The sequence below is a fragment of the Heterocephalus glaber genome, unplaced genomic scaffold (genome assembly GCF_053883595.1).
Source record: "Heterocephalus glaber isolate CG9 unplaced genomic scaffold, H.glaber_assembly_v1.0 deba00000331, whole genome shotgun sequence".
Classification (NCBI taxonomy): domain Eukaryota; kingdom Metazoa; phylum Chordata; class Mammalia; order Rodentia; family Bathyergidae; genus Heterocephalus; species Heterocephalus glaber.
In genome coordinates, this window is record NW_028258142.1 from 64,737,809 (window position 1) to 64,760,380 (window position 22,572).

The 22,572-nt window shown below is 45.0% G+C and overlaps 1 protein-coding gene across 14 annotated transcripts in view; it reads left to right on the forward strand.

Moving 5' to 3' along the window:
- Ptprm (protein tyrosine phosphatase receptor type M) overlaps positions 1-22,572 on the forward strand; it is a 675,227-nt gene that overhangs the window by 451,110 nt on the left and 201,545 nt on the right. For all 14 annotated transcript variants that reach the window (XM_087189931.1, XM_087189938.1, XM_087189934.1 and 11 more), the window contains one exon: positions 2,090-2,222. In XM_087189931.1, coding sequence (XP_087046057.1) covers positions 2,090-2,222 — 133 coding nt within the window. The remainder of the gene's footprint in view (positions 1-2,089; positions 2,223-22,572) is intronic.

The following is a 22,572-nucleotide window of genomic DNA, read 5'->3' on the forward strand; positions in this document are numbered from 1 at the left end:
TTTGAGTCACTGTCCCACTTTGCATGATTGCTACCATACTCACGTCGCAGCTGTGTCAGTCGGAGAGAACGTTTCATTTTCTTGACCTGCAGTGGGAAATGAGCTAAAAGTGAGTCCTGAGGAATGGTAATGCCGAGCTCACACGGGCTGCATGAGAATGTGCTGCCTGCCTCCCAAAGCAGAGGGTGCCGGCGACACTGTCCTTGTGTCGGAGTAGAAAAGCCATTCCCCGTTGCCCCGGGGCCTCAATGAAGTGCTGGAGTGAGGGCGCTGAGGTTTGGGTAGTAGGAGCAGGTCAGTCACTGTCAGCAAGCTGTGCCCTTCTCTCCCTCTGCAGGGTATGGCTTGTATCACAGCACTGTTCATGTTTGAATTTTTAACCTAAAATTTTTCCAAACATTTTCTTTCCCAACTGACATAATTTAGTTACCCAAAAATAGCCATAAGTCATTTATGTTTAGAAAATAGATTTGAAGAACAAATCTCTAAGAAGATAAATGGAATGGCTTCCAGTATGTTAGCATTTGGAAGAATAAAACCTGTTTTATTTTCTAAAAGTTATGTTTCTTAAATTGGCCACAAAATCACAACTGAGAAATGTTAGACTTTTTCAGTTTCTAAATTTAAAATGTTACTTCTCTTTGCATGCATTCCTTTTTATTTAAACAATTTCAGTTCATTGTCTTGTCACATGCACATTTTATCTTTTGGTTTTTCTTAGCAATTAGTGGAGTAACAGTTTCCTCCCAATGGACTGCCCAGCTCCATGTTCTGGAGGTTTCTCAGAGAGGTGTATTTCAGATGTGGTCATTATAAAGATAATTGACACTAATGCTTTCAACATTTAAGTAGACAACTGGTTTGAGAGATGTTTACACAAATAAAATAGCAAGACGTACTCTTGGCATTGTCAGAAATAAAAAAATGGGCTCTGAGGTTCACCAGGAGAGTTCTTCCTAATCGGTGTGCTGACGAGCAGCTGTCCCTCTGCTTGGAAGAGGGACAGTGACAGCCTGCCTCCCCACTCTGGGCTGTGGCTCGTGTTAGGGTGCACCAGGGCACACGAGAGTGAGGGACACATGAGTGGAAAGCCCAGTGGAAGGCAAGAAGGAACTGGCGTGAATGTTCACTCTGGGTGACATTTTCGCCAAGAAAAGCACAAGGAAAACCCTAAGATGGGAGGTTTATTCTGACATTCTTCTGTCTGCCCTGAGCGGGTGCCTCGGGCTCAGCTGGCCAGTGCCGCCACTTCCTGATGAGGAAGGCAGAGGACCTTTATGAATTGAACATCGCAGTCCTAATATTTTTCATCCCGAACTCGTTTAGCAGAGGAAATGGACGTCTCAGTAGACCCAGATTTGACGTCCCATCACATTGTACCCTGAGCAGGACCGCAGTGTGCTGGGAACGGGTGGCCCGGAGAGCAGAGATGTGGCTGCCACTCCAAGGCCGCGGTTATCTCATTTAAACAGATATTAAATGTGGGTGCCAGTGGTGTGATCACCAGCTGCTTCCCACTCTGAATAAATTGCTTAGGAGGAGTCTTTGCCTACCAGATGTGACCTCGATTTTGATTTCCAAAGGCAAGGGGAAAAACCTCTATTGTGACAAAAAACAATTGCTGGTAAAATGCATGGTAAATGAGCTTATCTCACTTTTCCAGGTGTTTGGGCTAATATGTTATGGAATTATTGCTTCATTTATGAAAAATAATTGAGGAAAATGTTCCAGCAAATCAAATTTGGATAAAGGCTTAGGAATCGCTATTGTGTTGCCAGCAAGTTTTTAAATGACAGAAAGAGCAGGAGCCAAGAGAGATAATACAAATATTTAAAAGCTGTATTTGAGAAGAGTCTCCTATAAAAGGGTCAGACGTGGGTGTGCTAGGGTTTAGTAAAATATTGAATAACAACGCGAACAATTACAGTCCTTTCAGTGCATGTGAAAGCTGTTTAAAAAATCAAAGCTTGTCTGTCTGCTGGCTCTGATAACTCTTATTACTCCGTTCACTGCAGCAAAAGTTTTAAAAATGTAATGTCTTTATTCACTTACCCACTCTCTGTCCTTTTTCATTTCCTTTCATTTTCAGGTGCTGCCACTCCAAAACCTGCCCCAGAACCCGAGAAACAAACAGACCACACGGTTAAAATTGCGGGAGTCATCGCCGGCATCTTGCTGTTCGTCATTCTCTTCCTCGGAATTGTGTTGGTAATGAAGAAGAGGTGAGCACCGGGTGTTGGCAGCACATGGTATGCCCTTTGTCTGCCAGGTTGCTTCGTGTGTGCGACAATATTCTGTTATTGAGTTGGCATCAAGGGTCAAGGCATATCTGTAACTCTGCCGTTCTTAACATTTTTTTATCAAGTAGTATTCAAGGTCGTGGGACAGAAATGTAGAGTAAATGGCTATAGCTGTGTAGGAATGTACAAAGGATGTCCTGCCTGAATAATGGAGGCGTGGTATGCCTTCCCACAGGGTGGTACACGCAGCTCTAGAGGGCTCTAGAAGTCACTCAGTAGAAAAGCATGAGTCCTCAGTACATACACGGCATTGTATTTGATGGTCTTGAGAATATGAAAAGAAGGCTCCCTTCGCAATTATTAAAGGTGAAGGTGGTGACAGAATGTACAGAATGTAGAGTTTATATGATGGGCAGGCACCATGTAAGCCATTTGGTTCATGAACACAACAGCCCATGAAAAAAGAAATCCAGGAACGGAGCCAAAGGCGAATACAGGACACCACTGGCTTGTGTCAGGACAAGTCACAGAGCAACTGAAGCGTCTGACATGGCTCCCTCTAGCCAAGGGGTCACTGTGGCAAAGAAAGACATAGATCTGGCAATAATAAGTTGTTCTTATATTTTGTACCTGGAAAATACCCAGTATCTTCTTTTGTGGAAATAAGTAAAACCACACTTAATCATAAAACCTTCAATTCATAGGAAAATGACCACCCTAAACACAGATGGTGAGAAGTGATAAATTTTCCCAGAGCAAACGCATGGGTCTTCTTGCTGTTCTCTGGAATTTAAGAATGACTGGAGGTGGAAGTGGAATGAGGGCTCGGAGGGAGGAGGTGGAGGAGATGTGGACAGAGGAAGGTTGTGTGAGTCATGTCTGGCCACGGAAGGAGGAGGGACTGTGTCCCCGCATCTGCTGACAGCCTTTATGCAGGTGACAACATGATCTGAGTCCTAGGAAGTTGGGTGAGGTGGGGAGGGAAAGACCTGTGGTCAGGAAAAGGCATTGAACAAAGAGAGGGACCACTTGAGAACCGTCCAGGGCTGCATGTTAGTAGCCACCCGGAGAGAGCAGGAACCAAATAACAGGACAAGGATGCTGTGAAGGAAGCCGAGCCCTCGGGTGACGCCGACATGTAAGGGGAGAGATAATGTGTGCTGCGGGTGCTCCCTTTCTTGCTCCCTGCTCCAGCTGTGTTCTTGTTCCCTTAGGATCTGGGTCAGTGTTGTGGTCAAACCTGTGTCCATCTCTGGTCTTGGGCCCTCATTACATCGTGCGGCTTTTATGTCCTGGGTCCTTTTTCTCTCTTTTTACCCATTATTTAATTGCTCTCTTGATTGTTAATTCTTTCTTCCTTTTCATTCTATTTTATTTCTATTTCTCTTTTCATTCTTTGTCTGTTCTTCATCTCCATGTTTATGTAGATTCCTACTTTTTGGCACTAAATGGTTTGTCTTTTTTTTTTTTGATAATATAACCAAGCAGGCTTTTTCATGCCTAGATATTCAAACTGAAAATTTCAGAGAGATTTATTATAAATTCTAGGAATATGTTGGATCTTGTGTCATCTAGCCAGCTGTCTGTGAGGAATAACCTGAAACTCATAATCCAGTTGCCCTTGTGACCTTAGCTAAATGCTATCTAATCCTCCAAGGGTCTATTTCTGCTGGTTTAATTCATTTTTCTACCTAGGTCTCTCAGGTAGTCACCGAGGTTGTGTTATTAATTATGCATTCGAAGAGGTCGCCACTGGTAACATATGGTCTTGATACAACTTCAGAGTAAATGCCCTAAGTCCTATCAGATTTTACATGATTATTTGCTCCACAATACTCTTAAAAGGATTGTCCTCACAGCATGTGCTGCTGCTGGATTTACTTTCTCTGAAAGAATATGTTCTCCATGAGGCAACTTAGCCAGTGTACCGTACCTATAACACTGGTAAAGTTTAGGCCTGAACAGCCATGTGCACAAACTGTCATCTTTAAAGCTTTGGCTCATTCAGGGTTTCTCACCAAAGCTGAAGTCTACCCAAATTGAGAGGCAGTGTTTTTAGACAGAAGAGTAAAGACATGTGGCTCGCCATTGATAAGTTCCTGGCGTGTTTTGGAGCAACCAGTGCTGGTCAGCAAGGATTGGTCTGTTAGCCCTATTTCCCGGGATCCCACAGGAAAGCTTCCATGAAAAAGAAGTGGTGGGGAATGGAGCAAAGAGGATGAGAGAGGGGAAGGACCAGAACTACCTCAGGCATATTGCTGTATAGAATGAGCCATTTTTGCCAGGTGGAACCAAATGTTTCCTATCTGGAGCTCCTTCCGCTGGGAATACACTGAGCCTGTTTCCTCTGCCCATGGCCCTCTGAGGTAAGCAGCCCAAGCACATGCAGTGGCCAGGACAGGGCCCACAAGCTCACCAGTGCTTCTTTGAGTCCCAGTAGGAGCAGCTGGTGTGTCTGTCACCCTGCCTCAGGGGCCGGGGGACCTGGAGAGGAACAGGAAGGAGAACATACCTCAGGAGGAGCGCTTGGCATTCTGCTGGGACGCAGAGTCGGTTATTAGATTAATATTTTCTCTGAGGGACTGGCCTTCAATAAAAACCAGCTGCTGAAGGTGAGCCTCTAGTAGAACAGTAAACCTGTTCAGTGGTGCTGGCTCCTGAAGTTCAAGTAGAGCGCGCTGAATGAACACTCACACGACCCTTAGTTTCATTTGGCTACTGGCCCCATAAACCTCTCACAAATCAATGACTGGTTGTTTTTTGTTGACAGGCATTAATCCATTTAGCTTTGCCTGGACTCTTAAGTTTTTCTTTAAAAAAAATATACTTTTATTTCTACTTTATTCCATAGGCAAAGGGATTTCTTATTTTCCCTATTATAAAATTATATGTTCTTCTGAGAATGCAGTGTCGTGGTGCTGAACTATTAAGGGAAAGTGAGATAAATATGTATAAAATAAATGTTTCATACACAGCCACATGGTGATAAACTCTCAAAATTAATGTACAACCACTTGAGTAGGAGATATTTTTACCATATTTCATCTGTGTATAATTAAACATAGTTGTATAAAATGAAAATTCTTACATTTTCAACATTTTTCTTAAAGAATAATTTATCTCAATAACATATCTGACAGAATTTGGTATGTAAGCACCATCAATTTTACCATGATTAATTATGTTCACTATTGTTTTGAAAATTACTGTGGATCCTTCATAAGTTGGAGAACATTTGTATTAATCACAATAAACCTGTCTCAGTCATTGTGTTATCTAGAAATTGCAAAAGTTGCAACTACTGAGAAATAATTAAACAGATATGAATTATTGACCAAAATAGCAAGTGGTACCTACTCTATGAGATCAACACCAATTTCCGGTAAAGATAACTAACTTAATCTTGAAACAGTGGCCCCTCTTCTTTCCAAATCGCACTGTAGCAGATATATGCTTTACAAATGAAGCATAAGTTATTAAATATTTAGTACCTATTGTATTATAAACAATACTAGCACTATCAAGAAGAAACTCCCAATGAAAATGAGAAATATTTCTGAAGACATGAAACAAAAAAGATAAGAGGGAAAATAAGATGAAAGCCCTGTTTTCAAAGAGATGACTGAAGTGGGCGGCTGGAGGCAAGTTGACATTAGCTGCAGTCCTGCTCAGCCTGTTTACGAAGGAGATGCGATTCTTCCTCTCAGTAGCTAAGTATGACCTGTATGCAGAAAATATCCTAAGCCTGGACGCCTCATTTGGAGTCTTGCTTCTGATTCGCACTTCCTGAAACTACCTGGAGAAAGCCCATGCAGACTTTCCCTTCTAAACGTTAGATAAAATACGTGCACTGAACAGGCACCCACATAAAGAAGAACCAGACACTGAGTCCTTCTGGCCTACACATGCTTCAGGGGACTCACCAGTGGCCACACGCGTGCACGGCTGTGTAGGGACGTGTCACCTCCCCCTGCCTGCCCACCACCCCTGTCCCGAAGGGTGTGGGTCATGAGAACTGAAAAGCCCGGCATGAGGAGGTGCCCCTGTACCAAGGCTGCTCCAGCCTGGATTCACTCGGGTGATCTCTCCAGCTCCGCCGTTGACTCTAGCTCTGCCCAGTGGCTCACGTAACTGCGCTCCATTAGTGGTTTTGTGGCTCTGTATGAAGATGATCTTAGGAAGAGCCCGGGGAATGTAGGCACCAGTCTCCCAGCAGTTAGAAGGAAGCTGTCAAAGGCTGTCGGGGACCATGGCTTCAGAGTCCCACAAGCCTGGCTCTGCATTCCTGCTGTCCACTGTGGAGTAGCATAAATCAAAATGTGAGGTACTTCTCTGAACCAGTTTCCGAGTGTGAACTGTGATGCTTCTGCTGCTGCTGCTGCTGCATTTTTTATAGGGAGATGCCGTATGCACATAGTCGGTGCTTGATGAAAAGTAGCGTAAGGGCTCAGAAGTTCAAGAACCCACCCCAGAGCAACAGGTGGTAAGTGGCAGAGGTTACACTAAATACAGACATGTCTGGTTCTTAAATTCCCTGCCACAAGAACTCACACATGCATCTTGCTCTGTACAACTCAGGTCTTTGTGTAGCCATTACTGGAAAACAGTACTGTCCTCAGCTTGCTAAGTTTACCACTGCATAAGTCGGCAGAGATTTGAAATACTGCCAGCATGCAGTATTCGCCTTGGTCTTTTTGAGCCTTCAGAGGAGAATATATCTATCTTTTCCACTCCCTTTTTTCCACTTTCTGCTTTTAAATCCTTTTGTGTCCGCATATTTTGTCGCGTCTGTTGACTCCTAAGTTCACTCCTGGTGGCTCATGAGGAGTTGTGTAGGGTGTGGGAATGTGTCAGGTTTTATGGGACAAAGGAGTGTGAGCCTCAGGCCTTCCTCCCGGGAGACAGTGTGGCCTCAGGAATACATGAGAGCAAGGACTCCACACATGGCTCCCCACCTGGTGACCTTGGACAAAGCCCCTCGCTTTATGTCCCTCAGTTTCCCCCGAATACCGACTGTGTAATAATAGAACTCACATCACCAAGTGTTAGGAGAAGAAGACAAGTTAACAGGTGCACAGTGCTAGCCCGGCAGACATGATCTACATTAGCTGTGTGCATAATCTCGGGGTGTCCAAGCCCTGGATCCCACTCCTGTCAGTGCCCACTGCACGCGTGCCTCCGAGGTGCCATGTCTGCGTTAGCAGGGCCTCCCCTCCTCTGCTGTGCAGACCCCTGTCCCTTGGCCCCATGGCACACCCGGGCTGGGTCTCTGACTGTGAAGACTGCAAGAGCACAGCCACCTCAGTGGCCTGTCCTGAAGGCCAGGCTTTGTGCAGAAGCTGAGCCCAAGAGCACCGAGCAGGATCTCCAGCCCTCCTCGACCACTGGGGTCATTGTGCAAGGGCTCAGCTCAGCCAGGCGAGTGGGACTAGGAAAGCAAGCACCTTCTGCAGGGTCAGAAACAGAAGGTGCCGGGCTTCAGCCCCGAGTCTGGAAGTTTCTGAGGGTATGTGACCTTGGCTCTGGACCAAAACTGTCAGGCCAGAGCTACCAAGGGCCCCAGTGGTCTGTCTGCTGCCTGCAGAGGTGGGGACACGGGCAGCACTGCCGTGCTTGCAGTGCATGCAGCCCTCCAGTCCTGCTCCTACACCTGCCTACAGCAAGGAGGTGGGGGCAGGCGCCGGCATCTGTCTCCCCACCTGTGTATGTGATGTGGCCTTCGTGCCGCCTTGGGGCCAGGCCTCAGCCCATCCTCCGGGCTGACTTGTCCTGGTGGCTCCTGACCTGAATGCCCGGCACTGTCCAACACAGCCTGTTTTGTCCCCTGCCATTTGCAGCGCTTGTGGAAGCGTGTTCTTCCTGTGGCTGTCGCCCGCAGCTCATGCCCGCTTCCATGGAAGGCTGTTAAGGGACGGTTGCACATTTGTTACTAAAATTCACCATGTGTCGCAGTGGCTTTCTCCAGAGCACGCTTTCTTCGTCCTCCACGGGACAGGTTTCTGCAGTCGGGCTGGAGGACTTCACCTTCTGGTGTGGAGACAGAGACTCCAGGCGCTGAGCAGCGTCTCGCGGGATGTCTTAACAGGCAAAAGAATTATAAATGGAATCCTTCATTTAGGTTCATTTATAGGAAACTGTAAAAACAATAATTTTTAAGAAGGAAGAAGTGTTTTGAAGTTCGGGGTATGATATCACATCACAAGATGTAATACTGCAGCAAATCATATATTTCTTTGAATAAGAAAGGCATGTTTCTGCCAAGTGTCCCATTCACTTGCCACAGGCCGAGACTGGCCCAGCCGCTTGCCGTCCTCTGCCACCTCCCTTCCCCACCACACTCCTCGGGCTCTTCGAACCGCTGTTCTCTTAAGCCTGCTTTGAAGCTGTCCTTGGCACCTTGTATACAAGCAATATGAATTTAGATTAGCAAGCCATATTCAAAACACTGAGGAAACAACCTCAGGGTGAATTTTTCTTTAGACCATGCACATGGGTCTTAAGTCAGTTAAGTCTGGAGTGACACTGTCCCGGGTCTTCCAGCCCTGAGCCGTGACCAGGATAGAATCATATGAACTCGCCTCTCGGGGGCACTGCTGACCTCTCTGCTTCCTTTGCAGCTCTGGTCACTAGAGTCGCCTTTCCCACTGCATGGCTGAAACGCTTCTTTGAGGGTGTTTGATGTTGAATTTGTGGTCCTTGCATGAGTGAGGAGACATTAATTGGGGAAAGGTCAGGAAAGGGCTTAGTGTGCCTGAGTGTGGGGTCAAAGTTAGCAGCCAGGAGCTGGAGAATTTGGTCTCCCCTAGGGAAAGCTGGTCAGTGATCAAGCCCAGTTCTTAGGGATGGAGAAGGTTGCGAGATACGGTGAGGCCCTGAAAGTGAAGGGGACCCTTAGAAAGCTGTGAGTGTCCTCAGTGGGAAACACTTCATCGTAGTAGCGTCTGCTAGTGACATAGCTTAGTAGCAACAATAGTCGTGATTTTTGTATTTTGCTAGACTAGGGCTGACTTGGAGTTGCGGCCCTGAGATACGGGAAGGCATGGTGAGGGTCACAGCTGTACCTTCCACGGGGCCCCGTCTGATGGAACTTGTGTCACCTGCCTGTTTCTGCCATAGGTATTTGTTAGGCCAGGAGGGCACCGCAGACCCCTCTTCGCCCTTGCTGGCTGCCTGCCCACGTGCTCATTGGTGTCCCCTGAAGCCCCCGAGCTGCCCTGCTGGGCTGCACCCTTCTTGGTGACTGGGTGGTTCCTGCTTGTGGGTACAGGGAAGCTTAGACCTCGGCTGTCTGTGCAGGCCGTGCGGCGCCCATGTAAGCCAGCTCAGTGCACCCTGCACTGGACTTGCTCTTGACGCCTGTGTCTCTCTGGGCAGCCTGGGAAGCCGTGGAGTCTTAAGCCTCAGTGTGTCCGTTACAGCACTTGCCCCAGAAGACGACATTTCTTAAATCCTGTTCACATGAATCATCTTTCTGCTCTTTGAAAAGAGTCCCTGGTGTAGGAGAGAGCACTGGCTCACCCCTGGCAGTGCCCATCTCTACAGCCCCGTCCTCCCTATGAGTTCTCCCTCCTGCTCCTGGGATTAATCAGATTGCTGAGGGCCCAGGGGCTGCCTGCGGCCTCATCCTGCCCAGGTGGAAGCCGAAGACCTGGGAATCCTGTAAGAGCAGGGCTCCTGCCACACACCTGCCTGTTGATTTCTTCATGTTCTCTTCTCTGCTGGATTTGAAAATGAGTAATATTTATCACGTTGATATCATCTAAGAATAAAACAGTGATACATAGCCCTATACAGTTGCCCCTCTGTATCTGCAGATTCCGAATCTAGGATTCAACCAACTGTGGCTTGAAAATATTAGGGAAAAAACATTGCATCTGTACAGACTTTTTCCTTATCTTATCATCATTCCCTAAACAGGGAAGTACAGCAGCTGCTCACACAGCATTCATGTCACCTCACAGGCAGGTGCTGTGCCACTTTCTAGAAGGGATTTGAGGACCTGTGCGCTTCAGTGTCCATGGGGCTCCTGGAAACCATCCCTCTTGCACAGCATGGGACCACTGTGTGGCCAGTGCCCTTCTGCCCAATCCCATACTAATTTTAGCCAATTTTTAGGGCCCTGAGCTCTCCAAGCCACCCAGTGACCAGCCCATGGCCTGGCTTGGTCCTTGCTGCTTTGGACCGATGCATATCTTGCAGCCATCCCACAAGTCTCACATACCCAGCACCCCAGCCTGGCCACCTCCCTCAGCCAGCTCCAGCACCTTGGAAGGCTTCCTGCTGTGCCGCATGGCCACGCTGGAGTCAGCTTCAGATCCCCAGCTGCTCAGGGACCTGGATGGAAAGGCTAGGTGTCAACATCAACGGAACTACCCATGCCTTACTGCTTTGCAGGTGTCTGGATGTCAGTGACTCACCCCCTGGAATTCCCAGACAACTTCTCTTGTCCCAAACCTTCTCCATGAAATCCCAAATCATGGTTCCTTTTTATAACGTGGTATGCCGGAGTGCTGGTTTGAGTCTCTGTACTCTGCCTCAGGCCAGCCTGAATGCCTCTGTGTGAATGTCCCTTCAGGGAATGGCACACTCCTCAGTCCCCCGCTTGCCAGTGGGGGTGCAGCCTGGCACCCTGTAATCAGTCTTTGTGTCCCCTGCTCTCCATAGCCGTCCACCTGGTGTTAGTGATGACCCTCCAGGAAGACTGGCCAAGGGCAGGCAGGATTTTACCAAAGAAGCCCAAGTAACTGGTTCTTATCCTGTGTGCCTTTTTACTTTTATGGTCCTCGGAGATGTAAAAAACAACAGCAGCACCTGATTTAGCTGAAGTTATAAGTATCCAAGCAAAAGGATTGTTCGTTCTGAGGGGGGAGAAACTGACCTGAGAACAGAGCAGCTGATTAATGAGCATCGTTAGCAAGTTCACAGTTTCAAAGGTCAGAATTATAGATCTGATCATGTCCTGGGTAGCACTCTCCACTGATTTTCAGGCTCTTTTCCAAACACAAGACATAAAAGGACATTGCTCACCATATCCTAAATACCATGTGTTCTATGATTTATAAAATTTTGAATTCTCAGAAACATCTTTAATTACCACCCTGACCACTGCATTAGCTTTAGTGTTTTTTAGCTAACTCGAGGGCACTCAGCAATCATTTCTCTTTCAGATGTTACACTGGTAATTTAGTGATAATATGTGAAGAATTCACAACAGTTTAACTACAGCTCTGAATAAATAACAAATCACATTAAGCTAAGGTAAGTGAAATAGCCCTAATGAAAGATCCGTAAATTAAGAGAGAAACTAAGCAGAATATGGAAAAACAAATAAAAATAGATTTTTGGGTTCTAAGTGCAGCTTAGTATCACAACTTGAGGCCTCCGCTGGATGAGGCTGTTAGCCCAGAAGTCTTAGTTAGTTTTGTGATTTGGAAAACACAGTCTATTGAACATATTTCTCTGGCAACATGCAATCCCTTTTTTAGGTGTGCATGCAATAAAAAAGATATTACCCTGGGACCAGTAATATAGCTCTATGGTTTTAAACTAAGTCCGAAATGACTGAAAGCAGGGTCACAAAGAGCTGTTTTATTCCTGTAGTATTCATGGCAGCATGATTCAAATAGCCAAAAGGTAGAAGCAACCAAGGTGTTCTTTGCCAGATGAATGGATAAAGTGTGGTATACACACAGTGGAATAGCATTCAGCCTGAAAGAGGAAGGGCGCTCTGACCCAGCTATGACATGGGTGCATCTTGACATTACGGTAAATGAAATAAACCAGTCATAAACACAGGGAGACTGTAGGATTCCACTTATGAGGTACCTGCAGGGGTCAGACTCACCGACCAAAGGTACAATGGGTTCACCAGGGACTGGAGTGGAGGAAATGAGTTGGTGTTTAATGAGGACAGAGTCTCAGTTTCCCATGATGAAAAATTCCAGAGGTGGGTGGTGGTGATGTTGCAGTTATGTGAGTGGACTTAGTATCACTGAACTGTACACCTAAAATGGCGAGAGTCAGCAAGCTCGGGGGCTTTTGTCTCTGTTGCCCAGAGCAGCGCTGATCAGGCCCAAAGCTCAGCTTCTCCAAGTCTCATTTTTTCTAGCTTTCCTGTATAATAAGTTAATTTGCCTTGTGCTGCCGTGGCTCACAGGAGACTAGGACTTAACTGCAGAGGTTCTAGTAACATCCCCTTTCCCTGTTCCCTACACCTTCCTACAAGCCAAAGATGTCAACTTGAATGTTGTAAAGAAAAGAGATTTCTCCCCCACTGCCATTGCACGCTCCTAGGGCGGAGAAGCTGAGCCAGTCCCAGCACCCTGAAGGAGGCTTCCCCACCACCATTGCACACTCCTAGGGCAGAGAAGGTGAGCCACGTGGGTGCCAGAAGCACCCCCCTCCCCACTCATGGAAATGAGAAGACACATAAACAAGCCTCAGAAACAGACTTCCAGATCACCTACAGAAAGCCCAAAGGGAAATGAGATGGAACAATCTGATACTCAACCACCTGGACTCTCTGAACTGGCAACAAGAGGATCTGGGAAAAATGAAATCAGAAATAATTACTCAGATAACAGCAAAGATTGTGCTCATAGTGCAAGACATGATTAATCTAAAGAGGACACAGATAAAAAAAAAATAGAGGATCTGAGGAACATGATGGAATACCAACATAGGAAACAAATGGAATCCATAAAACAGATTTCCAGGAGATTAAAAACTCCATTGAAAGTCTGCACAGCAGAATGAACCAATGTGAGGATAGAATTTCAGATACAGAAGATAAGATTGCAATTAGTGAGGAGGAAAAGAAAAATTGCTTTAAAATTGTAAGGGAACATGAGAAATCAATCCAGCAGCTGCTAGACGATGCAAAGAAGAATAACATAAGACTGATTGGAGTCAATGAAGAAAGAGGAGAGAGTGCAGATGACATAAAAAAAAACTGTTCATAGAAGTGATGGCAGAAAACTTCCCAAGCAGGGGAAAAGAACTTGACATACAGATAAGTGAGGCATATAGGACTCCAGCTAGCCTTAATAAAAAAAAAATGTATGCATAGACATATAATAGTTAGGATTCCAGAAACCCAACAGAAGAACAAAATTTTACAAGCAGTGAGAGAAAAGAAGCAAATCACATACAAAGGAAAGCCCATCAGAATCACAGCAGACTTCTCAATTCAAACCCTCAAGGCACAAAGAGCTTGGAGTGATGTATTTCAAGCCCTAAAGGAAAACAGCCTCCAACCCAGACTGATGTACCCTGCAAAACTCTTTCAAAATTGATGGAGAAATAAGATACTTTCATGATAAAGAGCACCTCAGGAACTTCATGCATACCAAAGCAGCACTCCAAAAAATTTTAGATAATATCCTAGGAAAAGACAATGAGGATCACAACCCCAAGGAGCCCAGCAGAATGAATCCATTGGGCGTGACAAATTAAACACAAAGAGGGAGAATCCAACAAAAAGAAAAAGTCATGACAAGGCTTTTAAAACTGTCTCTCCCTAATGAGTGTATAATTCAATCTTGTTATTGTACTGATTAGTATTTTTCTGATTCTAGAGTTGCACACATTTCCTTGTGCTGTACTGGCTATTTATTATCTTCTTATGTCTACTTTTTAATTGGGTTGTCTATTAATGAGCTGTAAGAGTTCTTTATATATTCTGGTCATAGGTTATATGCATTGCAAATATGCTCTGTTTAAGGACTACTTTTCATTTTAATGATGTCATTTAAAGTTCTAAATTTTGATGGAATCTCATTTATCAATTTTTTTCTTTTATACATCATGTTTTTTGTATCCTAGGATACCTGTAGTTCTTGGCTACCCTAAATTCATAAACTTTTTCCCTTATAATATCTTCTTAAAGTTTTATACTTTTAGGTTTTCGTATTTAGGTTCATAGATCCCTTCAAGTTATTTTTATGTATGGAAATAAAGGGTTGAGATTAATTTTTTATATATGGATACCAGGTGTTCTAGTGCCATTTGCTGAAAACACTATCTTTCCCTCGGCTCCTGAATTGAGTTTATATTCTATAAAATGTTAATGTTAAATAATCTTTCAAAACTCAGTGGACTATATATGTGTGGTTCTATTTCTAGATTCTCTGTTTTATTCCAATGATCTATATGCCTTTCCTTATACCAACACTGCCTTGATTACTATAGCTTTAGAGGAAGTCTTAAAATTAGGTACTAAACGTATTCCAACACTGTTTTTTTTCTTTGTTTGTTTGTTTGTTTTTACTTTTCTAGGTCCTTTGTACTCCTACATAACTTTTAAATTTCAATATCCAATTCTTCATTTATAGCAAGTATACATAGACCTGAATTTTTATATATATCTTGTGTTTTCTAATCCTGCTAAATTCAAATACAAGTTCTAGGGGCTCCTAGAGATTTCTTAGTATTTTCTCTGTAGATGATCATTTCATCTACATATAAAGATTTTGCTTCTACTTTGCCAATCCTATCCTAATTGTGTCATTTTATTGCCAGACTATTTTGGTTTGGGCCAAGGTTTCAAAGTTTAATGGACAGATGAAGAGTAGGCATATCTGCCCTTGTTCCCCACCTTAGGGAGAAAGCATTGTATCTTCTCCATTCATATAAGGCATTCTCGCTGGAAGTATGGAGTACATGTCTTTAATCTGTTGAGAAGGTTCTGTTCTACTTCTAGTCTCCTGATAGCTTTTATCATGAACAGCTGTGGAATTCAGTCCAATACTTTTTCTCCCAAGTAGTGACAGGATCATATGGCTTTCTCCTTTCCTCTGTTAAAATGCTGCCTTTTGGGGGTGGATCTTCCAATGCTGAACCAACACTGCCATCCCTGTAACAAAACCACTTTCTACATACTGCCAGATCTGACTTCTAACAGTTTGTTTTGTTAACCAAATTTCTATCCATGTTCATACTTTTTTCTTCTATTATCTTTATCCAGTTTTAGGATTAGCACAATGTTGAGTTCCTAAAATGAGGGGAGAGTGTTCCTTCTTTTTTCTGCTTTAAATGTTTGATATAATTTATCAGTTAAAATGTATGAGCCTGCTGTTGTCACATAGGTAGGTTTTCAAGCTAGGAATATACTTTCTTTAATAGGTGCTATTCAAATTTTATATTTCCTCTGGAGTTAGCTTCATTAATTTGTCTTCCAAGGTACTTCTTAGAAGTTGTCAAATTTATTTCAAATCAGATTTTTGAAATATGCTTTCTGTATCCTTTTAAATTCTGTAAAATCTGTGGTAATGTCTCCTAGGTCTTGATATTGTAATTTTTAAAATGTATAACTGATATTGTGTAACAGGAAGAAAAGGTCTAAAGGAGCAGGGGAAGTGGGAGGGGTAGGGGAAGGGAAAGAAGAGAAAAGAAAAAATATGAGAAAAGGAAAAAATGGAAACAAAGTCTTTGTAAATAGGGAAGGGTAGAGGAGAGGAAGGGGAAAAAAATAAGAACCAAGATACTTAAATAATGGTACAAGATCCCAATGATGAATGCAACTGTGTTGCAACCCTAAATGTACCAATACACTTAATGGGGGAAAAATTTTTTTTATTAAAATGGCGAAAGTGATGAGATGTGGGACGTCTGTGTTCCCCCGCGGAAAATGGGCGCGGCGTAGTGAGATGTGGCACGGCCCAGGGCTAACGTGGCTCACCTGACAGGAGATGGATTTGTGTGGTTGCTCCAGGCTGACGTGAGCCCACCGGAAGTATGCACCCTGAAGTCTTCCAGCAGTGGTGACAGCGAGGAGACCCGGCTACAGAGACTTCCTTCTCCAAACCCAAGCAGGGTGGCTCCCAACCTGAACCAGCCAGAGCCCTGTTTGCCCATCTCTCCTGCTGGTGCCCACCTGATGCAACCACAAGAGCAGAGATCAGTAGGTTCTGCCACATTATTTTCTGGCTCCAGACGCTGAAACATGGGTCACATTAAGCCAGTGGCTTCCACAGCTGTCAGTTCTTTAGCTTTTTTACTAGTGATGACAGTGGCCCAGACCTCCCACAAACACAATATGAATGTGTGCAGCACTCTGGAGGCTCCAGGTTTCAAGTCAAGTCCTCAGGGCTGCCTATGTGCAGCCCCCAGCATCACGTGGTTTCAGTCTTATGGGTTTGGCAAAAAGAAGGGAAATAAATTCAGCCTAAAATGCAGGCCCATGGCTCCTCGTGGCTGATCGAAGCTTGCATTGTGGATCCTGACTTGTTCTCTAGTTCCTGTTTCTTCGTTGCCTTTCTATAGAGAGCAGCCTCGGAGGCTCCCACTGGCCAGAAACTTTGAGGGCAGGGCCGCGGCGTAGTTGTCTTTGTCACTGGGCTCCCTGACCGAGGCAAGCCTCATTAAATGTTCTGTGTGGCACAAGAGTGAACTGGCAGGTCCTTCCATGGAAGGCCCCCTTGGTGCTCTGCCTGTCGAAGGTCCTTCCCCAGCTCCGAACAGAGGCTGGGCTCTCCTCCACCTGTTTGTTTGTCCCATTCCGCGGCCAGAGCAAGTCCTTCGTGGGCAGAAGGTGGGTGCTGGGCATGGGACCCAGGGCCTTGCATGTGCTAGGCAAACGCTTTAACGCCAGGCTCCGCCACGGCCCACGAGCCCTGTTCTTTCTTCCTGCTCTCAGTTTCCTGAAAATCACCTTTCTCTGGATTCCAGCTTCCTTTCTGTAACAGAAGACAGTGCCCCATGATGGAATTGGCCCTTCCTACCCTATTTGGGGACAGACGATGTGTATGCCTGTAAGGAATTTCTCACAGAGCCTGTCCTTCCCGCTACCAAGCCTGTTAACCCTAGATAAATCAATAAATGGATAAAAACAAATTTGCTTTATAAAATATAAATTGCCAGTAACATGTCTGTGAATGAGCGTGGTAGACTCTCCTGAGCCTTGTCATTCATGTTAGACTTGTTACTGATTGGATGATGATGATGCTGGTGGCACTCCGTCTCACACCTGGCGCCACTATGGGGTTTTGATGAGCACTTTCACAGGAAGGCCTGGTAACAACTCCGACACACTCCCTGCTTAAACTCCAAGGAAGCCAGGAAGGAGAAGAGTATGTGGACAGTAAGTGACAGAACCAAGAGCAGAATCCAGAGGCCCATCTCCACTGCCACCATTCTCCACTATCACGGTTCCTCAGTTGAAATGGAACAGAGAGGAAAAGACGCATGTGATTTCTGCCCAGTGAGCCAGAAAGGAACCCAGGAAAGTCCCATTGCCTGCACAGTACACAGCATCCCGTGCTTCTCACTTCGTGCATTTAGAGAAAGAGGAAAATTGCACCCCAGATCCAGGTTCAGCGGCTGGAGGGGCCCTCAGTGAGGTCCCTGTTCACCTGATCAGAACGCAGAGTGACAGCGCACCGCGGACTCCATGAGAAGCATCGGAGTCTGCTGGAAATGTGTCCCGAGGACGGAATAGGAACACAGCTGGAGTCTCAGGCCCCATCTATCTTAGATGTGTAGCTTTTGAGCCCCCTGAGATTCAGGGACATTCTACATTGGCTCTCCTAATCATGTACCAACTCCTATGTCCCTGAAAGTCCTGCAGCCTCCAAGTCCTGCTTTCCAGGCTCCTGCAGGATTGGGCTTGTGCTTGCCGTGTGCTCACCGCACTGTCTGAGGCAGCAGGCCTTGCACTCCCAGCGTCACCTCATTGGCCGGCTCACCTGAGTGACTCAGAATGCCTGGGACCGGCAGGCCGCCCAGCTGTGTTCTCACCCCGTCTGCCTGTCAGGTCTGAGGGAAGAGGCGGGCTGCAGTCTGGACAGAGCCAACTCCCATAGTGTTGCGGAGGAGTCACTTACCTGTGAGGGCAGCTTCTGTGGTCCAGAGGTGAGTGAAAAGATAACCGTGTACTGAGGATCGGCCTTTAGCAAGGCAGACACAGGCTCCTGATGCAGGCGGGGCCCCTGCGTCACGAGCCTGGCAGCATTGGCTTGGCCCTTGGACGCGTGGAGAGAAAGCTGAGCGTGATGGATGCAGATGCGGCATGGCAGCTCTAAGCTTCTGACCCTGCATGTGGTTTCGCAGCTGTCACTCCGGTGAGGTAGGGACACGGCACAGTGGGAGCCTTCAGAAGGACTTCCGCCCTGCCAGCTGGGCTGGTGCTGGGGCTGATGGTCTTTTTCCTGGTTTTGAGTATTTTCTTTAGCATCATCTGTCAAGCAGGAAATGGTCTCTGCTGCTCAATTCTGGTAAAAAACAGTGTAATTCTAGCACTCAGTTAGAAATATTTACTGGCATTAGTATGCTTTTTTGTCATGTATTTCACAGTATTAGTATTACTTTGAAAGGTATATCCTGAGAGCTATTAAATTTTTTTTTATTGGTACCGGGGATCGAACTCGGAACCTTGCGCTTGCAAGGCAGGCGGCAGAACCACTGAGCTAAATCCTTGGCCCAACTATTAAATATTTTTAAATAAATTTGGCAAAGACATATTTTCATTTTTGATCACGGCTAATATTACTTTAATGCCAGACCATTTGATTTTCACATCAAGCCTTGCAGCCCCAGGCCACGTTATAGCCAAGACTAAGTAATAAGAAAACTGTATAACATCTTTTGTACTTCCTAGAAAATATACTTTGAAGTATTATCATAAATATGTAAAATTGAACTAGCAAAAATAAATGCATAGACTGCATTTAGTGCCTGCAGTGCTCTGGCTTTTAATATTTTTGCTCATTCACTGGCAAATTTGCTAAATCTGGTAATTTGCAGACTGTTTCTTCATTAGTGAGAAAAATAAGTCAGTCCCATATTCATTTTTCTTAAAATAACTATTTTCTGAAGTTTCCTTTATAAGTAGAATCAACATTCAATTATTTATGTTAGTGGAGGATAGAAAAGATTTAGTTAAAACAATAGATAATCACAAATTATTTAGATAGAAGAAAAGTGCTGAATTTTGTGGAACAAAGCAAGTTTAGGATTATCCAGTCCTCCCTTACGAAATTTTCTGGAGCCAGATTTAATCAGAGCAAATCTGTGCAATGACAGCCATAGCAGTGACCTTCATGAGGCCGTTCCATTGCGCACAACCCCTACCTACAGCACAGAAGGCCTGGCATCTGGGGTCTCTGTGAAGAGGAAGGCCGGCCCAGAGTCACTGGAACATCTTGCATAAGCTTTGCCCACCCTCGCTGGAGGAAGTTAAATAGAATATATTGCCTTCCTGTTTGACTTTAGAATTGAATTTCTCTATAAATATTACATCAACCCTCATAAGAGAGTTTCCTTAGGTGAAGAAATGTCAGAAAAAAGGATAAATGTCATCAGTGTATCACGGTGAAAGATACCACACCGAGTGGGAAGGGATGGAAGTCCTCTTTTCTCCTGCTGTTTTGTGTTCCTTTTCTTTCTCTCCCCCCTCGTAAAGCAAATTGGGGAAGCCCTGTTTCAGCATATCACAGACATGTTAGGCAAGGCAGCCCAAAACATTGTATCATCAAAAATGTTCAATCAGGCAGAAAATCACTTAGAAAATCAGTCAAAAATCTTTTTTCAGGGGCAGGGAGTGGGGGAAACTTAACAGTTCTATTGAGAGTTGCTCCCATTGCTGAGTACATTTTCTAAACAGTGTATAAAATAGGCCTCATGCACCTTTTTTCAGAACATTATTAACAAGGAAGAAAAACCTCAACTGTCTAATCTGTACCAATCATGAGATTCTATATAATTCACAGGATTGGAAAGAATTTCACCCAAGATAGGAACTCTGCCTCTATATGTGTACACTTTTCTTTAGTCTGCAAGAATCTCCTGGATTGATTCTAGTGTGACACTTTTTGGTCCCAACTATATATATCCATACAGGCTAAATGGATACTAATTGCCTTAAATGTAATTTTTTTTTAATGTTGGTTTTATTTTTTTCAGCAAGTACTTATTTCTGGAACAACAGTGTAAGGTGTTTGGAACTATGCTTTAGTGTGCAAATACTCCTTTTAATTCTGATCCTTTGGAATGCATTTGATGCACAAGATTATTCAGGCTAAAAAGTACATATAATTTCAAGAACTAGAGGAGTCTTGCAGTTCCTTTTTCCCTAACCTCTCATTTTGTAGATGAAAAAAAACCCCACAGCCCAGATAAGTTAGGTGCTTCATCAGGGGAGGAGGGACGCACAGCTGCAAGCCCTAATTTACAGTTTCTGCACAGACTGCGTCCATGTGACTCTTTCTGATGAGTCTCTAACTGTGTGATGTTAACTACGCTGATTTCATGACAATGCGTGGGCCACAAGGTTACAGACTGTCATCGCCACCACCATGTCCAGCCAGATGAGCTGCGCTAAGCAAGAAGCCTTCATCTGTGGCAGGCCCCACAGGCCTGGACAAAGTCCCCGTCCTGGAAAAGTCCCGAGTGACAGGTGGTTCCACCAGCCATGCCGTTCTAGCCAGTTCCCTCAAAGCATCAGGCAGTCAGTTTGTGAATAGCTGAGCATTTGCTGTTATTAAAGGTTCATTTTATTATTCTCTGTGCAGCAAACCTTGGGGTTACACTCACCCAAGGCAAAAAAAAGGCCACCCTCAAGTTAGGATGTGTAAGTGCTTGTAGGCCTACAGCTGATCTGTTTGGGGCTCTTAGAGGTAATACACAAAGATTTATCTAACTTTCTGATAATTGTCACAGATGAAAGTTTAGACTCATAGCCTGGAGGAGGATGAAAAACTCATTAAAGGAGCAAATTACATGGAGATTCTTGACACATGGATGTCCTAGCCCCCCGGGGAACTGTAAGCATCCTGGGCCCTGGCATTACTACCATAATGGAGTAGAAGGCGCCGAGACCACAGCTTCCTGTTGCTCCAGATGGCCATCAAAAGTCCCCAGCTTCTCCAACTTGTGAAGAGACAACGACATTCAAAGGTGGGGTGGACTGGCCACTGATGGGGAACACCATTCTGACTTCTGTGCATAACTTGCCCTGCAGCAAACATAAATGAGCTGTGGATTTCCTGTGGAGCACAGCCTTCAACAGGTCTGTCTGGCAAAATGCTCTGCGGTCATTGCTGAGGCCCCAGAGAGGACTGGAAGGTGCTTAGGCAAGAAGAGTTGGCCAGACAGAAAAACCTCCAAGAAGGACTGGGTTCAGTCCATGGGTAATTAAGGCAGAATATGGGACTCATTGATCCCAGGCTGAAATAACCTTTTCTTGCTAAGGAACTATTTTTTTAAACTTCAGTGTTTGCCATGTGAGAGGCCCATAAGGGTTATGCTTCTGGCATCCACAATGTGCAGAAACTCCGCAGCTCTAAAAGTCTCTAAGCAAATGGGCTGGACGGCTGCTGCAGCCGCAGCCTGCGAGGTAATTTATGTGGCTCAGGGACTGTAGTTTTGTAATAGATTGAACTGTTAGTTTTCAGGAGGATTTAATGAAATATTGAACCAGATGCCACTGGTCTGCCATGGATGTGGGACTATGAGAAATGAGGAAATGGTGCTTGGTAAACAGCCCAGACCTCTGTAAGGGGGGCGCAAGCGGGGGCCTTAGTAAAAGAGAATCAAGAGCTGGAACACAGTAGGCTGCTGTCCATGGCTTTGCTTCCTGTGCCCCTTTGAAATGGGAGACCTGGGTTAGCCCAGGCTTCTCTGATTACCCAGGAAAATGGACTAAATCTGGAGGTAGGACAGAGGGACAAAGTTTATCTGGGCTGCTATTATTGACCACGTCTTCTGAATGTCCCTGTGATTCCACCAGATGCGCTCTTGCTGTATTCCCATTTCCAACCATAGCGCAGGAAGAATGGCATCAGGATTGATCTGGGATTCTCCTAGGATTCTGACATTCCTAACTTATCTTTGTGACAGAATAAGTTAGATCAAGTAATGCTTAGAAGAGAACTCTTGAGCAATTAATTAATTTCCATGAGATACACTGCAGCTTGTCAGATGGGAAGCCTCCAGTTAATAAGGGAGATTGTTATGTGGAATTGTACACTGTGGCAGCAAACAAAGTCTGAAACCTTTTAAATGCATTTTCGGGTGCATCTGATCTTGCCCTCTGCCACTCTCTTTTGAGTACTAAGGACTTAACATCTCCCTGGTATCATCCACATCATTCCATTGCCTTAAAGGAGAAACGTGAACTTACAAACAAAGGATCAATCAATACTTATTTCAGATGATTACCCTCATAGGATGGATGAGAGGTGACAAGTGATACAAATAAACCCGACTTTCCCTGTGTGTGACCTTTTCTGCCTTATTGTCTGACCTGCTCTCTGGACTCAGGCATAGATTGCCCCAGCTTTGTTTTGTGGTCTTGCTGTTATTCATAGCCCATCGGTTGCCAGGTCTTCAGTGCGTG